The sequence below is a fragment of the Branchiostoma lanceolatum genome, chromosome 14 (assembly GCF_035083965.1).
Source record: "Branchiostoma lanceolatum isolate klBraLanc5 chromosome 14, klBraLanc5.hap2, whole genome shotgun sequence".
NCBI lineage: Eukaryota > Metazoa > Chordata > Leptocardii > Amphioxiformes > Branchiostomatidae > Branchiostoma > Branchiostoma lanceolatum.
Window position 1 is genome coordinate 6,136,523 of NC_089735.1, and position 15,805 is coordinate 6,152,327.

At 40.2% G+C, this 15,805-nt stretch overlaps 2 protein-coding genes and 1 long non-coding RNA gene across 4 annotated transcripts; 1 reads left to right on the forward strand and 2 right to left on the reverse strand.

The window, feature by feature from the left end:
- Positions 1 to 11: 11 nt before the first annotated feature.
- Positions 12 to 10,619, reverse strand: LOC136448316 (chondroitin sulfate N-acetylgalactosaminyltransferase 1-like). The gene is made up of 2 exons (XM_066447710.1): positions 10,306 to 10,619; positions 12 to 4,084 (listed from the first exon to the last, which is right to left on the reverse strand). The coding sequence occupies exon 2, from the start codon at positions 3,711 to 3,713 to the stop codon at positions 2,133 to 2,135; it is 1,581 nt and encodes a 526-aa protein (XP_066303807.1). The 5' UTR covers positions 3,714 to 4,084; positions 10,306 to 10,619; the 3' UTR covers positions 12 to 2,132.
- Positions 10,620 to 10,764: 145 nt separating this feature from the next.
- LOC136448317 (NFU1 iron-sulfur cluster scaffold homolog, mitochondrial-like) lies at positions 10,765 to 15,305 on the forward strand. Of its 2 annotated transcripts, none has more exons than XM_066447712.1 (8): positions 10,765 to 10,876; positions 11,420 to 11,526; positions 12,442 to 12,577; positions 12,958 to 13,024; positions 13,475 to 13,592; positions 13,996 to 14,059; positions 14,188 to 14,368; positions 14,742 to 15,305. In XM_066447712.1, the coding sequence occupies exons 1-8, from the start codon at positions 10,839 to 10,841 to the stop codon at positions 14,838 to 14,840; spliced, it is 810 nt and encodes a 269-aa protein (XP_066303809.1). In that variant the 5' UTR covers positions 10,765 to 10,838; the 3' UTR covers positions 14,841 to 15,305. The 2 variants fall into 2 exon arrangements, with proteins under 2 accessions (XP_066303809.1, XP_066303808.1); XM_066447711.1 differs by having other exon boundaries at positions 10,814 to 10,965.
- LOC136448318 (uncharacterized) lies at positions 12,752 to 14,089 on the reverse strand. Its single transcript, XR_010757860.1, has 2 exons — positions 13,974 to 14,089; positions 12,752 to 13,805 (listed from the first exon to the last, which is right to left on the reverse strand). It is a non-coding gene; the product is annotated as an uncharacterized lncRNA (long non-coding RNA).
- Positions 15,306 to 15,805: the final 500 nt, after the last annotated feature.

The window sequence follows — 15,805 nt, forward strand, 5'->3', positions numbered from 1 at the left end:
TACTTTCATAATTCTTGTACATGTTTTTATTGAAATGTGACTAAGGTGAATTTACAGTGTTCCCTAGACACATAAGGGTTAATCAGCACTACATGTTTGCTGTATTGGGATAGGATGAGGCTAATTGAATGTACATTGTCAACACCAATGGAGATGTTGAATTCGTGATGTTCTATGGGATGAAATGCTTAAAACATACTACACGGAAAAAACTCATCGGTAGTTGGACTTTTCTTTCTTCTTCAAATAGTAACAAAGGTACATGCAATTTACATGTGGTTTGGGCTTTCAAAAAAGGACAACTTTCTACTACCATGACAAAATATTGCTACCTTAAAGTTTTAAGTACAAGATTACTAAGTATGACATGTCATCGTCAAATTTGCTACATCAATTACCATGCATCTGCTTCCAAATTGGCAGTCTTTGACGATAAAATTGTTCCATGTCCCATATCTCATTGTATTATCTTATACTCCAGCCTGGAATAGATGTTTCAGCTTCAACATCTATGGAATGACATCTGGGTACATGCCATTGTACTTTGATAATGCTGTACATATTCCCAAAGAAGACTGACAGAAGGTATAATGATGAACTATGACACTGAACCAACCTGATGTTCTCGTCATGTTACATAACAGATTAACATCAACACAAGCCTTTACTTCTCACATGGATCAAAGCAATGTTTCATACCTTCACATTGTCTAATATAAAAACCATGGTTTCCTGAACTGTCAGAGAGCTGAAATTAAATAGTCAAGGAAAACAGTTGAGCCAGTTAAAATTGACTACAGACCAACCCATTAAAGCTGGAACAATAGAACTTCTAGAGGTAGTTTCTGTTTTTATACTTCCTTTAAGAGGAAAATGTATGTCTACTCTTTGGAAAAGGTTTGTTGTTGGAATTGGTAAGTAACATTTACACTGGATATCACAATATACTTATATTGCATAAATTGTCAAAATTGTATTGATTAATCTAAATACTGCTTTATGTGACTGAAAAAATATGAATAATATATATAATAAGTATGATACAAATTTGAGCACCAGCAAATTATTTAAAAATAAAACAGTTGATGATAGGCTTGTATGGTTTGGCAACTCAAAATTCTCTGAAAAAAGTTTCTGTTGTGGAAAGGTTAAAAAAAAGGGGTCAATATTCAAGCAAATCAATCATTAGGTGAAAATATAGATTTTTTAAGATGTAGCTTGGGTTTTCAATGAACTTTAACTGGTCCCCATCTGCAATATAGTAACTGTTGCTAGGTGACACTGCAAGTCCATGCTGATACTGATTTCAAAACCAATTGAATAACAGCTAACACAATAACATGTATTATGATGCATAAATAAACATGGACATTTCAAAACATACCTCTGGTACTTAGCTTCAAACAGAATTAAGAAAAATTCCTCTATTATTTGCTGCTTTCATTATGCATTTCTTAACCCTCCTATCTACATTTTTGTTTTCATCCGATGATATAGAGTGATCTTACCCTGGCTAAATGCATGTAATGATGATGATACATATATAAACAGAAGCGTGACATTATACATTATATATAGCTTTTTTCCCTTTACAGTGAGTGATCCATGTATGGAACAGCTTCCTTGTTGAGGAATAGTCTATCATTTACAAATACTGTACGCAATTTAGTAATAATGAACATGACACTCATTTAATAACTACAAGTACAACATTACATCATCAGAACCAAATAAAATTTCTCAGGCACTTGGATCTCGTTTCACTTTTACAGACTAACTTTTGACTTTTCCTAATGTCCACACAGCTTCTGTCATCATGTGATGTCCTTCTATACTGCAAATTGACACATGCTCAGGATTGCTTGAGTACAGATGTTGGAAATCAAAAGTTCATCTGTTACGGTAATGGACATTGTAAAGATTCTCTCTACATTATTTCCATACACAAAGTAAAGTACTTACCAACCAGCTTCCTATCTGTTTGCTGAAGTCACAATTCCGCTTAGGTTACGTGACTTAGTTTCAGGTCATTTCAAATTGAGAAGGATCAGAAGAGGCTTGTTGGCAGGTGCTTTACTTTGTGGGTGTTAGTTATGCACAAAATGATCTTTATAACAAGATGTTGGAGTTGTTCAGTGTTTTTTGCTGGCTTTATGTGCTTGTACCTCTTCCTTGAATGCCAGCATCCCCAGCTGGGCATGTGAAGCCTCCCCCACAGCCTTGGACTGGATACACATCCTATACTGCTCCTCTGACAGTGTCACGTCACATGTCTTCTCGTGGTACATATGAAACAGTCCTTTTACCGGGACTCGGATCACGATCAAGTTGCTGTTCACGTACTTACGGTACAGGCTCACGTCCTCCCCTCCCCACCCCTTAATGTCCAGGTCGAACCCTCCAATGTTGAGGAAGTCGGAGAGATATTGGCAGGTCATACCAAAACCGAAGTCTCGCCAGAACCCTGTGTCCTTCTTCACGCTCAGCTGTTGTTCCAAGGGAGGGATCCGACTCTCCTGGGCGTACACTATGCTGGGGTTGTAAAGACTGAAGAGAATGGGATAGAACACCTTCTTCCCTGCCACTGTACTGTACCTACAGCGGTCCAAGAAGTCCAGCGTGAACCAGATGTCCACATCGCAGAAGAACAGAAGCACATTACCCTTGTCCCAGGCTTTAGCTCCGACCTCTAGTCCCTTTCCCCTGGAGAACTCCTCGTTGAGTGCAATAAGTTTGTAGTAACTTCTCTGGCCTGTTTCCCTGCCAATGCTTTCTAGAGTGTTCTCTACCTCCTGTAAGTGTTCCTGTCCAAAGTACACCACTGTGAGGAACACCCTCCGGTCGTGCTTCAGCCCAACTTCCCTGAAGTTCTGCATGAAGATCCGGAATGCCTCCATGCGTCCTGCCAGGGGAAGAATGATGTTGATGGTGGCCTTTGATGTTTCAAAGACCTCGGAATTCACCCGCAGTAGTGGCCCAAATGGACGGAATATCTCCATACGGTGAATGCTGCCTGACACCCCTGATCGGAAAAAGAGCTCATACTGGGTGCCTGTGTTTCTCTCCGTGCGATAAAGCCCTTCAACAAAGTCATTTACAGTAAACTGTTTGCTTTCCTTGGCCTTCTGGCTGTTCAGGAGTTCCAGTGCATATTCCACTGCTTCAATAAGTTCATCTTTCTTGTCTTTCCTGGTTGGTTTTTCCTCAGGATGACGATACAGTCCCATTTCAAGCTGGTATATTCGCTGTGGCGTGAACATATTGAACGGTATGATCTCATACTCATTGCGTATACGGAAGCCATGTCGGACTTCTGCCTTGTCAATCTGCTGTTGTAGGTAGTCATTCAAGTCATCGTTGTCATTGACATGGTCATCAAACACTTGGACCACATCGTTTACTGGTTGGGCACCCTTACTGATCTTTTCCGTCCGTCTTGCAAGTTCAAGTTTCAGCTCACTGATCTGTTTCTTCAAACTTGCGACGTACTGTTTGTGTTGCTCCTCACGCTCGTTGAGAAGTGTGAGATAGTAGTCTTTGTCTTGATAGTCCATGACCACCTTCCTGCTCTCTGGATCATTGCTGCCACCTACCTTACAGTTCAGGTAGTGCAGAGAAGTAAAGACTGCCAGCCCCAGCAAGAAGAGAAGTATGGGGATGCGTGTACTGAGAGGTAGATGCTTGAATTTGCTAAGCATCATTGTGGCAAACATGCTAATTTAAAACAACTAGCCAAAAAAAAGGGTTGGGCAGTTTTCAATAAGGTAACTAACATCTACTGTTTCACTGGTATCAGGTACCTGGTGACCAATTGTTCTATGGCCATTTCTCTTTTAGGCATAATTTCTGGTAAGCTTTTGTGTAAATGAACAAGCCCTACAAAGAAATCCAATGTAAGGCAAGTCAACAGTAAAACATCGCATTGGTCACCAGGATTTCCATCAGCATATATGCCGCCAAGAACCTTGAATCCAGCACTTCATGTGGTATATCCTGCAGTTTACAGGATGATGTATGGAGGCGCTGCTTACTCTTGAGTTGAACTGCCCAGCTGAGTGGCTGCCATTCAGGGTATGTAAACAACCTGCAAACACGAGAAAAGAGGAATCAGTTAGAACGTAGTTTGGTAAGTTGAATCAACCCAAGGAGGTTATATCCTTGATCAACCATACTGTTAAAATAAGACTAGTCGTTTCATGATTTTCTGTTTGGGAGAAATGCCTTTTGAGTGTCCAAAACTTGAAAGTGGAATCATGCAGATATCAAATCTTAAAGTTTAGCATGAAAAATCTACAATGTCAAACAAAATTTTTGGCGAAAAATACCAGGATACAGCAAATTGTCGCATTTAAAAAGGATGATTAATTATGCAGGTGAGATAAATGTGAGCTGCATCAAATACAAGCATATTAATTATTATCCATTAACCGTGAGCAAATACTGGTACTGGTACAGTAGTTGAACGGATTTTTATTAATTATGCATGAAAGATATATGTGAGCTACATCTATATTTCATAATTCCCTTTGCTGAGATCCAGATTCTGATATACTGCTAATACCAGTACGTTAGTGTAAGTCTGCAAGTCTTTTAGGGTACAAGGATTTATCAATGTGTGTAGTGACAATGAATTCCCTGTTCACCAATTATCCGGGATGGAAACTAATTACAAATGTAAGAAATCTCAACTGACACTCAGTAATGTAAGAATACTCAGTAACTCCCAGGCCCAGTCTACCTAAGCGTACTCCTGCGGGCAAATTGGTAACAGACACACAAATATGGGAGGTCAGACACAAACATGAGCCGATCATAAATTCTTGAGAGGAGTTTCGGGTAAAGGGAAGCACCAGCAGTCTGGACCTTGATTTTTTCAGGGTAGCAAACACAGGAGCCCTGGTAGTAATCTTGGATGGCACCCAGGCTAGTGTGCAAAGGGAATCTGTCACAAATAAGGCTCTTAGACCTTGTACACATTGAAGACTGCATGCAATACATCACCTTCCTTCTGACAGAGTCTACTTTCAAGTTCCACATGTTCACTTGAACTTCAAGTACATGTACGTCCTTTCCAGATGTGACTGGATTTTTCTAATTTGCCTAACCTTTTCTATCAAGTTTGTTTGTTTGTTTGTTTATTTATTTATCCAGGAATACAGTATCGCCTGGCGGCGTTTTTCAACGAGTCCTGGGGGGTTCAACCCCTTACATAATAGTACATAGCAACAATAAAAGTTCAAATAATAACAAATAATACAGGAATTAACTTAAAAATATAACTAATTCAACAAGCAGAAATCCTGAGTTAGATAATAAATGAAATAACGATAACGTAATAGATTAGAAATATTTAGCCAAAACATAATGATGAAGAATCAAAACAATGACTTAAACTCAAATATAAATAAACAAGAAGTGAATTTGCATATCAATGTTAAATCATAAGAAAACTCATGTCAAAAATTATGGGTCACTACAAACGTCAAACATAACATAGTCGACTAGAAAGGAGTTTGTATACATATGTCAATGTTTAGCAGGGAGGCAGTGGACATCATATAGCTGTTTGAAAAGTGGAAGTGATCTGGCTGATTTAAGATGTTGTGGTAGTGTGTTCCAAAGTGCAGCCCCCGAGGACGAGAAGGCTCGTCTTCTGTATTCCAAATGTGTCATTGGCAACTGAAGGCCGCCTTGTGCCCTTAGGCGGGTGTTATGGGTGTGTACATGGGATAATTGGGTGAACATTGCAGTGATGTAGGGAGGAGTCAGACCGTTAAGGGCCTTGTAGACAAGTGTAGCTTTACTCTTCTTGTGAATTTCAGCTACGGGGAGCCATCCTAGTGTGTTGAGAAGGGTTGATGTGGGAGTGTACCGGTCACAGCCAAGAATTACCCGACCTGCTCTTTTCTGAAGCTTTTCAAGCTTATCAAGGTATCCCTTCCCTCCCTGGTCCCAAACCGTGCTACAATAGTTTATGTGGGGTATGAATAACGTTGTATACATTAACCGAAGAGCCTGACTGCTGACATATGGCTTAACGTACTTGATGATGCCAATTACCTGAGCGAGTTTCTTGAAAATGTGTTCGAAGTGATAGCTCCACTTAAGTACGTTGTCAATGGTAACCCCCAGGTATTTGAAAGCATTTACTTGTTCCAGTCTGGCCCCGTCTAGTGTAATATTAAGCTTTATATTGGCCACATTCATTCCATGTGTACCTATGAGCATTGTTTTGCACTTTGTAGGGTTCAAAGAAAGTTTGTTAGCAGCAAACCAATGGGAAAGACGGGTTGAATCACTTTGGAGTGTTTTCTCCAGTGTGTGAAAGCTTCGCGCCGCAAAATATAAAATAGTATCATCGGCGTACATGGAAACTTTGCACGACTGGATGCAATTTGTTCTATCAAGTTCAAGTGAATGAGCACTCGCAGGTTGAACTTTGTTTGTCCAACAAAGCAAAAAGGAAACAAACAGCACCAATATTGACTAGATGATAAATGCTCTGAAGGTTATCAATTTGGCCCAGGGAACTCGGCCCAATACCCTGGTCAACTCCACCGGGCAGCCTGGTCAACTTGGCCAGGGTTAGGGTTAGGATGCTGAGCCGAGTTAACCATGGTGTTGGGCCGAGTTGGCAAAGCCTGCTAAAGGGGCCTGGGTAGAAGTGTCCGACATCCATAAAAATACATGAATATCTCATTGTAGAGACTACAGTGTGATGTTTGAATCTGTGTAGCTACGGGGGCTACCACTATGTTTCTGTCACAATTATGCAAATTAGGCCCATAATCTGAGTTGATTTTCCACCTGCCATGAATTACGTATTACATCAATATACACATATGTACATGTATCAAAGTCCTATTATGGGAGACACTGGAATTATAGAATTTCGTCATTGATTAGATTATGCAATTAAAGTCCTTATTTGCATACGGTAGTTTGCATTTCTTTGTGTACATCTTTATCTGAGACTGAGTTATATGCATGCCCCAAATCATGAAAATCCATTATTCCTTTCTTGAGTTATCCCCTGTTGAATATTTCAACAATAATACACATGCAGTTCCAGAACAAACTGCTAGGCAGTCCAAACTACACTTCACTTCTTCCTAAGCACAGGAGCTATCTACCACCCACAAATTGTGACCATAGCTTTTCCAGAACATGAGATATGAAAACCAGAGGTTCTGCTGCAGTACCAAGGTCACGCACCAGTGGGCCCATAATCAACCTTGACCTTCGTCTTCCCAAGACCTACGGAAACACAAACACACAACCAGACACACACAAACACACAGACTAAAAACAATACCTCCATTTGCATGGAGGTAAAATGTACTAGTCTTCCTATATATATAGTCTCAGGACTGCATGTCTGCACCTGGGAATCTGTGATCCTTCCCACATTCCCACGATTTCTACCCATATTGACTTGGTGGGTAAACCCCAGGTCAAACAGCCTTCAGCTAGTAGGAGATGAAAGACTTGTAGACCAATTGTGGGCACCCAGGAGAGATAAAACCCAACTCTAACTGACACATCAGGGTCAAGCTGGTCAGTGGACATTTAAATCACAACATGCTCACAATGTCACATCACAACACACCACCAATGATACAACATACTAAGTAATATTACCTTCGGCAATATTTGTGTGTGTGTGTGTGTGTGTGTGTGTGTGTGTGTGTGTTTGCATCAGTTTGTTTGCTCATAAACAGCATAAACTTGAGAAGTTGTGGATGGATTGGTATGTTAGGCGGAGTTGGCAAAATGAAGATTTGATTATGGCCCTGTAGCAGCATTTCAAATCCAGTAGTCTTCAAATGACATCCAAGTTGGATACTGATAAAACAAGCAGGAACAAAGCACCTGTCTGTTCCTAAGCATAGCGTTATTGCATACACATGTACAAAGATGAGCAAAAACAATCATATATCATGTACTTATCAAAAAGGAGTTCTGACTGCAAGGAAAACTTTTACCCCTATCTTGAAAATTTGACCTCAAACACTACTGGGAGAATAATGTCTCCCCTTACAAATCCATCTGAATTTATTCCAGATGCCTGCCTGTTTCCAACCTCTTCTACTTGAAGAGAAAGCAGTGGGGTATGTAAACAGGCAGCAGGGCCATGATAGGGATATAACTTTTCATTTGAAGAGCTAGCACACTCATCCTAGGGTTAAGGAGATTGTGAACCAGCGTGCAACACTTTCCTTGTTACTCTCCCCACTGATACAAGGCAAATTAAATTGAAGTGGCCTAAGTTACCTTACATCATGACTCACCTTACAGGTGGGTGCATGTTTTTTTAGGGCAAATGGTTTTCTATAACTTAATTATCTAACAACAAAGGTGCCACGTCAGCAACAGTTAATGAGCAACTCTTTTAGAAAAGGACTGATTCTCTAAACATCAGGGGCAGCATAACGTAACTTTACATGTATGACAGCCAGGGCTCACACAGCCAAACACCCATGGCATGGTGTTGTGTTGTGTGAGAAAGATTCACACTTAAGATTAGAATAGCAATATACAAAACCTATCCTAAGGCCACAGCAAGTTATTGTATGTGTGCATTGATTTTGGACTGGTTTAAAAATATAAATAATTGTTGCCCTCTGAAGAAGGTCAACATGAGCAAAATAACGCAAACAGGAAAATATGGCATTTTCGTAGCTTTACACGGTACACTTGTATAATAATCATGCTGTCAGGAATATTTGGTCAAGGTTAGATACTCAGTTATATAGACAAACAAATCTGTGAGTGTGAATGAAATCAGAGGGGAAAAAATTGTGGTGATATGCGAAGTTTTGGATCTTACATGTAACTATAACTCATCATAAAACCTTAGTCCTAGAGTAGAAGCAACACAAAATATGTCTCATGTTTATTTTTGGCCAGTGCATATGCAAGGATACTTTATATCCCTTCATCAGAAAGCCTACACAAAGCAAGCACTTGCATGGTCGTAACAAAGACCATTAATCTTGCAGCTAGTCCTTTTGTGGTGAGTTCTACGGTCTACTGAATGCCAAGGTTGAATGTGTGATCAGTTCTACAGTCTACTGAATGACAAGGTTGACTACCCACTGACCCAACAGAAAGTGACAGGTTTGACACAGTAACGTTTACTGAAATATACACCCAACTTTTAAGTGGATATGGTACCTCATTTCTTATCTGTCTGTGGTTTACTTAAACTTAAAGTATCTTTTTTTATCAGGAAGGATGGTTGGAAAGATGGGAATTCAACAGGTGCTATATGGGATGATGATCAGATATCAGCCATAACAAACAATTCCACACTATTAGCATAGCTTCTAAAAACCTTGGGACAAAGACAGAAATTTGTTCCCAACACAGCTGTTTAAACATAAATCTTCTGTAATGTGCATCAATGGAAGTAAAGCCGATTAAAAACACACTACAGCATCTGGTGTAAGATATGTAAACAAAGGAAAAGAATGTTTTTTACAGGATCATCCTCAGGGTTAGGGTAGATGATAAAACATCCTTTATAATATTTTGACAGATTCACGAGGTGTGTTATTCACAAGGTTATCAAAGGATCATCCTGTCAATAGTGGCACAAAAGATCTTAATGGTGCCAATTCTTTTATATTGACAGGAACATCCTGTTGATAAAGCCAATTTCTTATAGACAGAAAAATCCTGTCAATAATGCCAAAAATTCTTTAATATTGACAGGAACATCCTGTCAACAGCTTTTGCCTTTCTTCACTCCCTTCCAGGTTTCAGCGTGATTAGCAGATCATCAGAATGCTGTCAAAACGACAATTCCAAATCATAATTTATGAACCTGTTATCATTCTGATGCGCACTTTCATTTTACTTGACCCATTTTTCCTCTAACAAACCAGTAAAACTTCGCCATAGGTCACGGCTTGCGTGACCCTGGAACCAGACACCATATGGAATCACTCCGAGTTCCCAACTGAAAACCCCCCGTCCCGTTATAAATTGTACCGTTATTTACCAAACCTGGGTCACTAACTGGACGGTTTACAATTCCTACGACCGTAACCATTGCTAAGTATCGTTGTTAACAACCAAATAGTGCTAGGAGATTCCAGAAATGCAGGATATAGCAGACATAATTTCCCTACCACAGCAGCAAATGCAAACATAATTTACTCTTCACGTGTCTACTAAACTGGCCCGAATCTTCAGCCGTCAGGAAACGGTACACATATCAAAATGAGCTGTACCTTTAGCATACATCCTACAGGTATACGTTCTCAAAAACTGAACTTATCTTTTACATGGAATTCGTACCTTGGGTGGAAATATGTGAGGAATACTGTCAGGACCATCCGACTGAAGAGCTGCCATCTTTGCGTTGTGGAAGAAGATTTGCAGACGACAGTAATCCGAGTGGGAACATACCATAACAACTGTGGGTATGTCACATGAAATGTGCATTGAAATTCTTCATCTAAGAATTCAACGAGGGGCAAAAAATACTGAATTCTACACTTTGACTTTAAAGTATGGTAAAACAGTGTCAGCATAAAATCTTATGTTTAGCAAAGCGACGTTGTTGTACACAGTCCCTTATTTTACTATGATTGCTTCTCCATTGACTGTTAGTATCGTCCAAGCTACTCTCTTGCCCCCCCCTCCCTCGTAACGGCCCCTCAAGACAGCTATTTATACACGATACAGTTCTGTTGATAGATGCTGTTCATTCCTTCATCTGCGATACAACTAATGCAGCACAGCTAATAGATATAATGGCTAAATGCATTATTTGATCAATCTGCATGGAGAGATGAAAAATCGTTGAGCTTCATCTAACATTACCTGCAATGCTGATGACATACGATAGGTGGCGTCACAGTACAAGGTGAAGACGAACAAAATGGCTGCCCGCGGATTGCGTCTGCTGCGATTTCGGTCTTTCTTGCGTGATTTCTCCGCTCCGAAGCGATGTTTGTAAGTTAAAGGATTCTCGGTGTTAACCTGGGGTGAAGGGATGTGCATTGGGTCCAAACTGCTGGATGTGAAGCAACGTTTTATTTAAAGATATGCTAGAAAATGTCGTTCGTCTGACAGTGGATGAGGGAGGGGGGTGTGTGTGTGAAGAGAAACTGCGCACAAGATTTTCCATAATAGTTATTCCAGCCAATGAAGTAATGTCAGCTGTATGATCTTCGCTTTTTTTGTGTTAAGAACTCATACGAATGCATTCTATCGTGATTGAGGTGTATCACTCCACTATATGCTGTGACCACCTTGTTCCGGACATGACTAACGTTACAATCTGAGGGTTATGTAAGGTCACCAGAAATAAATACTGTATAACATTTATAGAACTATAAAACTTATATGATTAGCTGTCTGACATATCACGCATGTATTTTATAATGTTTGCTTCTTGCTCTTCCAGACCTGGACGGTTTTACAGTGGCATACAGAGAGTACCAGGGCCAGAGGGATGTCCATCTATCCTGACCAGACCAGTGGTGTTGTCATGGGTGGGGCAGCAGCAGCAGGGTCAGTGCAACATGCAGATGGTGCCAGCCTTCTTAGCTTTAGTGTGCTCTCTCTGCCAGGAGCAACAGAGAGATGGGGTGGGGTTGCGTGGCATAACCCAGAGGATACACCCTTGGGAAAGGCACTTTACACAACTTTCCTCACTTCTCACTCACTCTCACTCACTCATGGCCGCATGCTCCCAAGGGGAGCGTAGCGCCTCTGCATATGGTCCTCCAGGTGGATCTGTCTCTGGCTGCCTCCCAGAAGGTGTTCAGGTTGAGGCCAGGCCAGGTGAAAATGAGTACCTAGCCTAGGTTTAATTGGGACGTCCCTCGGATAGGACGTTAAATGGAGGTCCTGTGTTTGGGGAGAGCCAAACCCCACGCACGTTGATTAAAGAACCCACCACACCTTTTGAAAAAGAGTAGGGGCATGCCCCGGGGGTCCAAACCTTACAGTCGGTACATGGGCTACAAAAGTCTTCAGCAAGTTGAAGCTGGTAGCCTCAAAATGAAAGAAGAGTGTGGTTAACTTAAGCTGAAAAAGCTGGCACTCAGGCTAACATTAGTAACATTCAGAACCCCCTCCCTCCCATACACTGTAGATTATTTCAAGTTTGTGTCATCTAGATTTTGGTGCACAGGGAAAATCAAGAGTTCCCGGTATCTTTGTGTTCATGGATGAAATAATAGGCGCAATGCAATGGAAATGCTGTCATCCTTTTGTGTACAAGTTCGCAAGTTGACAGCAAAATTCCCAACTTGAAAATACAGTGAATAGTATTGGAAGCTACATGTGCTTCCATGTACTGGATACTCTTCATCAGACATTAACACATTGATTGCTTGACAATTGAATAACCAAGGATTTAACCTCCTTGACATAACATGGATGTTTTGCTTACTGTTCTCTGTGTTGATGCCATTGCTGCAGCACGAACCATGTTTATCCAGACTCAGGAGACTCCAAACCCCAACAGTCTGAAGTTCCTGCCAGGCTGTGATGTTCTGGAGACTGGAACGTTTGACTTCCCCAACCACAGCTCAGCACATGCTTCTCCTCTGGCCAGGTTGGTGCAAGGAGGTTTAATTAAGACTTCTTTGGTTGGTCTGCACGGGAGGGAGACTTCGGAAAATGGTCTATGTTAACATACTGGTACTCACTACTCATACATATGGTAATGCATTCTTATTGAAAGAGGTCTTTGACTCAAGTTTGAGCAATGTGAGCTTTTCAGCTGGGAAATGTTCAAAATATGTATTCTCCTTCTCTACTCAAGTAGGTAAATGGTTCTAATGGCTAGGAATTAATTGAATGTACATTTGTGCTAGTAAGTTTGTTTTGCCAAGTTTGTTTTCATTTTGTCAGTGAAAATGTATGAGAAGTACACTTGGTATATCTTTACAGAGCCAATTCTGATCCATTTACTCTTTCTGTTCTCTATTTCAGACAACTCTTCAGAATTGAAGGTGTGTCTGGTGTGTTCTTTGGGAGGGATTTCGTCACTGTCACAAAGGTGAGCAATTCAATAAGGTATATAATTCAGATATACTTAGACCATTATGTGCCATAATGATGTGGAATTGAAGTTTGCTGTTCATATACATGTACAAAGGAATGATTAAATCAACTACTAGTACCATTTATTAAATGAGATTTAACTCTATCATAAAACTAAAAGTAATGTGCCATCAGTTATCTACCTGCTCATACCTATCATCCAAGTGTTGTGGCAAGCTTATCTGGTCAAATTTAGTGTTTAAGTATTGTATTACAGAAGAAGTGTCAATATTGATACAACGAATAGGCTGCAAAAAATTACCCATTTCATTTTGATACAGTTAGTTACCTTGATAACAATAAGTACTTTCAATTGTAGCACTTGAAAATTGCTGATGTTTTTACCTAGCACATGATATCATCCTAAAAACATAACTGATGACGCTCTTGTCCTCTTCATGTTCAGCTGGACGATGACACATATGACTGGCAGCTTCTCAAGCCCGACATCTTTGCCACCATCATGGACTTCTTTGCCAGTGGACTTCCCATCCTTACAGATGAGCCCCCTCCATCGGATACAGGTCAGTTTTCCCCATCACTGATGTCTTCACACTGCAAACTCTTCTCTCTGGTGACTGAGTCTGACGATGACATGAATTGTGAACTCAGGAGCAGTGGACGCACATGTGTACAGTAGTTGCTGTAATTACTGCACACTTTCAATAATGGCACCTTGTCAACACCCAAGGATATTGTCTTCAACAATATCAGGATTCAGGACTGTGATAGTTTTACTGTAAAAAAGAAAATATGGGCAATCTCAGATTTATCCTTGTTGCAAGACATATGCCATGGTGGTATTGAAGTGAATAGAGAACTTTTCAATGAATAAAGCAAAATACATGTACATACATGAACAAATGAATAAGGACTTAAGATTCTTTTTTAATGATCTAGAACACCTGTTTTGTTTGTTTCCTCTAGTCATCCACCCAGATGATGATGAGACAGTACAGATGATTAAAGAGCTACTGGACACCAGGATCAGGTCAGTTATTACTGTCCCTGGAGAAGTATGTTGACTTAGCCTTTCCTTTCTTATTCTCAGTGTCAGACGGGGAAAGATTGGTGTGGGTAGGGGTGAAAACATTTATATCATTTCCTTTATAAAACCAGACCCACAGTACAGGAAGATGGGGGAGACATCGTGTACGTCGGGTTTGACCAGGCAACGGGGGTCGTGAAGCTGAAGATGCAGGGGTCGTGCTCCAGCTGTCCGAGCTCCGTGGTCACGCTGAGAAGCGGCGTACAGAACATGCTGCAGTTCTACATCCCAGAGGTGCAGGGGGTGGAAGAGGTAGGATCAGTACAGTACTCTCATATCTGCGGAATCATTGACAAAATAGATAATCTTTTAAAGAAACTTGTATTGTTTAAAACCTGGAAATGCTAATGCAGAGGTGCAGGGGGTGGAAGAGGTAGTACCAGTACAGTCTCTCATATCTGCGGAATCATTGACAAAATGAGTAATTTCTTAAGCAACTTGTATTGTTTAAAACCTGGAAATTATAATTTTTAGTCCTAAAAGACTGTTCAGTGGCATTGGTGTGGCGTAACGGTTAGAGTGTTGGGCTCGGAACCTATAGGTTCGATAATCTTACATTGTACAATCTTGCTTCCATAGTGTAGATACCTCTCTCATTGTATGTGCTTTTCTAATAATCTCTCAGGTTGAAGATGAAGTGGACAGTATTGCCAACGAAGAGTTTGCCAAGTTTGAGGAGAGACTGAAGCAAGACATGCAGGGCAAGAAAGGAGCTGAAGATTAGAGAGTACCAGAAATCTTTCTCTTAATTTCCATTGCAATTTTTTTTAACAGAACATCAAGACATAGAAAAGTTATTCGCTTGCACATACGTGGAGTGTTTGTGACATGATGACTGCAATGTATAGTTTTCTTGGAAAGATACGGAAGATTTCGCAAGTGTACTGAGTGTACTATTGACAAGAATATTCACATCTCACTCTTGTTTAAGGATAGAAAACTGCTCTGTAGAGAAAGTGAAATTTGCATTTGTCACATCCAGATACTAGGCCCAGTTGGAACTAAATATTGCTGTTACGAGGGACAGATTTGTAAAACTGACATTCAATGTCCAAGGAGTTTATAGGGATGCCATAGGATTGCTGATCTTACTTTTGGAAAACGTATTTGAGCCCTGCAGATATGAAAAGGTTTATCATGTGTACAGTTAAAGGAAACAATAGCAGAAATAAAGAGACTTGTCACCAGATGTTTGTGTACATTGATTAATGCTAATGAATGCTTCTTGCTGTGATGCAATAGTATTTAGGAATCCTCCTAAACCAGTATAATGGTACTACATTTTGTAGTAGTCAAAACTTGATAAGTATGTACTGTTATGCTGGATATTTTACTGAGTTTCTGTAGGGTATTGGATGGGACTTGGATTGAAATGTGTTATTGGTATTTTGAACTAGATATGAACATTGAATAGCTTCAATTCCTGATGATTTATCTAATTAGATATCAAATATTGAAAGAGTACTGAAAAAGCAGGTCAACAATACCAAAGGGGGCTTTAAAATTTGGTAGTCTGTGTCCCTTGTGTATTGGTCCTCAATAGTTGGTCAATCAAATTGTCTACATAAGTGTTTTTATTTGCTAATTATTGTAGCTCACTCTTCTACAGGCTATGCAACAAAATTTACTTCTTTTTTGAGGTTACTAGTATATCACACTCCTTTTCTTGTTGAATGATTTGACATTTTC